At 36.7% G+C, this 3357-nt stretch overlaps 1 protein-coding gene across 1 annotated transcript; it reads left to right on the forward strand.

Annotated features, from left to right (window-relative positions):
- Positions 1-1350: 1350 nt before the first annotated feature.
- LOC106332400 lies at positions 1351-2556 on the forward strand. Its single transcript, XM_013770865.1, has one exon. The coding sequence runs from the start codon at positions 1402-1404 to the stop codon at positions 2287-2289; it is 888 nt and encodes a 295-aa protein (XP_013626319.1). The 5' UTR covers positions 1351-1401; the 3' UTR covers positions 2290-2556.
- The last annotated feature ends 801 nt before the right edge of the window (positions 2557-3357 follow it).

The following is a 3357-nucleotide window of genomic DNA, read 5'->3' on the forward strand; positions in this document are numbered from 1 at the left end:
TTTTTTAGCTCATTGTGGAGAGAAAGTGAGAGATATGTTGTGTTTAGTTCACAAGAATGGAAAAAGAAGAAGGGTAAATCGATTTTGGGAGCATTAAGAGCTTCAAATTGGTTGTTCATGGTGGTTGTGGTATTGATGACAATGACAATCTTGTAATTACTTGAAGATGATGAGGGTGAGAGAGTAAAGATGTCATTTTCGAAAAAAAAGAAAAATTGATGGCATTTTCGTAAATTATACGAACTTGTGGGGTGAATAGGGCAAAACCAATTTTCAAAAAAAAGGAAGGTTAGTTTTGTGTTTGACTTTAAATTGTAGGTCAATTTTGCAAAAAATCCTAGTTAATTATTGCCTAATACTGTTTCACAATGTTGTACTACATACAAACTTTATAATTAATAATATCGAGACTATGATAATTTAATAATTTATAGAGTTATTAATTTAAATAAAAAAAATCCCTTTTAGATTTATAATTAAAAAAAATATCTTTAAATATGGGAAGAATATTTTATAATATTATATGCTATTTAAAAAGATTTAGATGTTAATTTTATCTATTATAATTAGATTATTTGATATAGTTTATATATGTTGACTACATATTATAGAATTAAAATGTCTTTTATATGTATAGAATTCGATGAAATAACACTAATATATTGATATAAACAATAAAATTAGAGATGAAATTTATTTGAAACCAAATAAACAATAAAATTCTTTGTTTATATTTATATAAATTTTTAATCTATAACAATTATTAATTTATAATTTCAGTGGAACCATATATTTAGCTAAAAGATTTCTAAATATTATTATCTTATCAATTTATGTCATATTTTACACTACACCAATTTAAGACCAGAATTTTTATCAACTACTTAACATATATATCAATTTGTTGAATATTACTTAATCAATTTTTACTATATTATATATATATATAACTTCTAAAACTTCACATTCTGAATTCCAACTAAGATATTCTTATATGAAATTACAATATTGCTTTATTTTATTATAAAGTTAAAAGAATAAACATAGAAATATTGTTAGTTTTGTTACATATTAGTTTAGTTCAACTCTGAAGTGATTAAACTAAAATAACGAAATTCATAGATAAAACAATGTCTACTTCATGACATTTTCCAAAATAATACACGTTAATTGGAATAATTTTCAATGTCTTTAACCGGAGGAATAAAAGAGGAAAAACCCATGTGCAACGGTGATAAGGGTCGTATCGTAGACAAACACACGCGTATCGACCAAACACTTGTCATCATCAAACTCCTATAAAAACCTACAACACCCTATTCATCATCTTCAGCTTCATTAAAGCTTCTATTTTTCAACATTCTTCATATAACTAAAAGATTCAGAGTGAGAGAGAGAGAGATGGATGGTAGGGGAGGATGTTGCATAGCTAGATATGGCGGTTACGGCGGTCGCTACGGTCTTTCCAAAGCGGACCGAATCATGCTCCGGTTCCGTCCTATTGCTCCTAAACCGGCCAGCGACGGCGGAGGTGCATCTCCCGGCGCTGGAAAGTATGGTTCCACTACAACGAGTGGTGGCAGCTCCGATGTTTCCTGTAAACCCGGGAGAGGAAAGAGGAAGCATCAGAAGGAGAGTTCAGGTGGTAACTCCCGGCGGTGCAACCGGAGGAAGGTTTCCGACAGAGGCGTTGCTGCTACTACAACGGCGGTTACGTTGTCTCTTTTACCAGAGACGCCTGATAAAAGAGCTTTTCCAGATCTGAACGTTTCTCCGGTGGAGAATGATCAGAAGCGAAACGGTCCGTTGTGGCTGAGTTTCAGCGGCGGAGACCATGGGATGTTAACGCCGTACAAGAGTGCCGAGATATCACGAAGGGCGGTGGTGGTCTCGTCGTGTGTGACAGTTGAGCGTGTGACCGACGCTTGGATCAACGGTCATGGGTTGGGGAGGACAGATGAGGAGAAGAAAATGAATCTCGTGAGGGACACGTGTCCTGGGTTTATATCGGACTGTGTAGGAAGAGTAACGTGGACCAATGAGGCGTATAGGAAGATGGCCAAGGAAGGTGCACCGGGCAGGAGCTATGATAATTTTCACGTGAACGTAAGGTTGGTGATGAAGGAGAGGCCGATGCTTACGTACCCGGCGTTCACATGCAGAGTGAGACTACAGTACACGTGTCAAGATCGTGAAAGAGGATCAGTCACGGTGCCATGTGACGTGTGGAGGATGGACGGTGGAGGGTTTGCGTGGAAGCTTGACGTTAAGGCCGCTTTGTGCCTGTAATGTGTACTGGTCGCCGTCGAATTCACAATGCTAACCATCGATGAACGGTCCCGATCATATACACATGGTTCCATAGGACTAAATAAAGCAAGTGCTAAACTTTCGTTATTTTTATTTCCACCTTGAACATATGTTGCCTTTTTTTAGCTCGCTTGTTTGTTATGGTAATGGTTCTCTCTATTGGCCTATGATGCTAGTTTGCTAATCTCAGATTTATGTTTTAAATTAAAAGTTGTATTTACAAGGTTTGAAACGTTATAAACAAGATCCAACAACGTAAGAGCACCCCCTTAGTGAACCCCACCAAAGGGGTTCATAAAGTATTTTTTTATTATATTTTTTTTCTGTTTGATTTTTGTTTTAAAAAAAAAAAAAAAAAAAAAATTAATCGGACCAATCGCGGACCGCCACGTGGAGTCCGCGCTACAGTGATGAATCCGGTTCACTGAGAAGAGGTAGAAAGACACAAGTTCATCACTATTCATTATTTTAATATATATATATTTTTTTGAATCTGTGTGAACCTCCATAAGTTCACTAAGAGCATCTTTATCCGGGTATACTAGAGGGTTTCTTAGCCTGTGGATCCCGCGTAGGACCCACTTTTTTTTAAGAAACCGGTTACAAAAACTACTAAATAGTAGTCGGTTCTTACGAGTTTCTTATACTGTTCGCGGACCCCACTAACACGTGGCGGCTCACGATTGGTTCATTTTTTTTTTTTAATTCGAAAAAGTAAAAAAAAAAAAAAATTAAGAAACCCCATTTGGGGTTTCAAGGATAACTATGCTTTAATGGTGGTGCTCTAAAACCCAACAGAAGCCCCACAAAATATATAAGCCCAAACATGAAGTTCGGTTTCTAATTGATGTTCTTCCATGTGCCGCTTGTTGAAAAAACCAAAGACACGCATTGATGAAATGTGTCTGACATGCGAGGCGACAATCTCGGCCGCCTCAGTTCTTCGCCGTCGGATGTCTTTTGCACCGATCCTCCATTTTTTGCTTCTCAACACCGTAGATTCGCTATAAACGCCAAAACGTTTTTACTCCACGTATGCTCCAACCT

Source organism: Brassica oleracea, chromosome C3 (genome assembly GCF_000695525.1).
Source record: "Brassica oleracea var. oleracea cultivar TO1000 chromosome C3, BOL, whole genome shotgun sequence".
Lineage (NCBI taxonomy): Eukaryota > Viridiplantae > Streptophyta > Magnoliopsida > Brassicales > Brassicaceae > Brassica > Brassica oleracea.

What these genes read in the sequence shown, in the direction of transcription:
- LOC106332400 (XM_013770865.1), top strand. Translation starts at nt 1,402, where the DNA reads ATGGATGGTAGGGGAGGATGTTGCATAGCTAGATATGGCGGTTACGGC.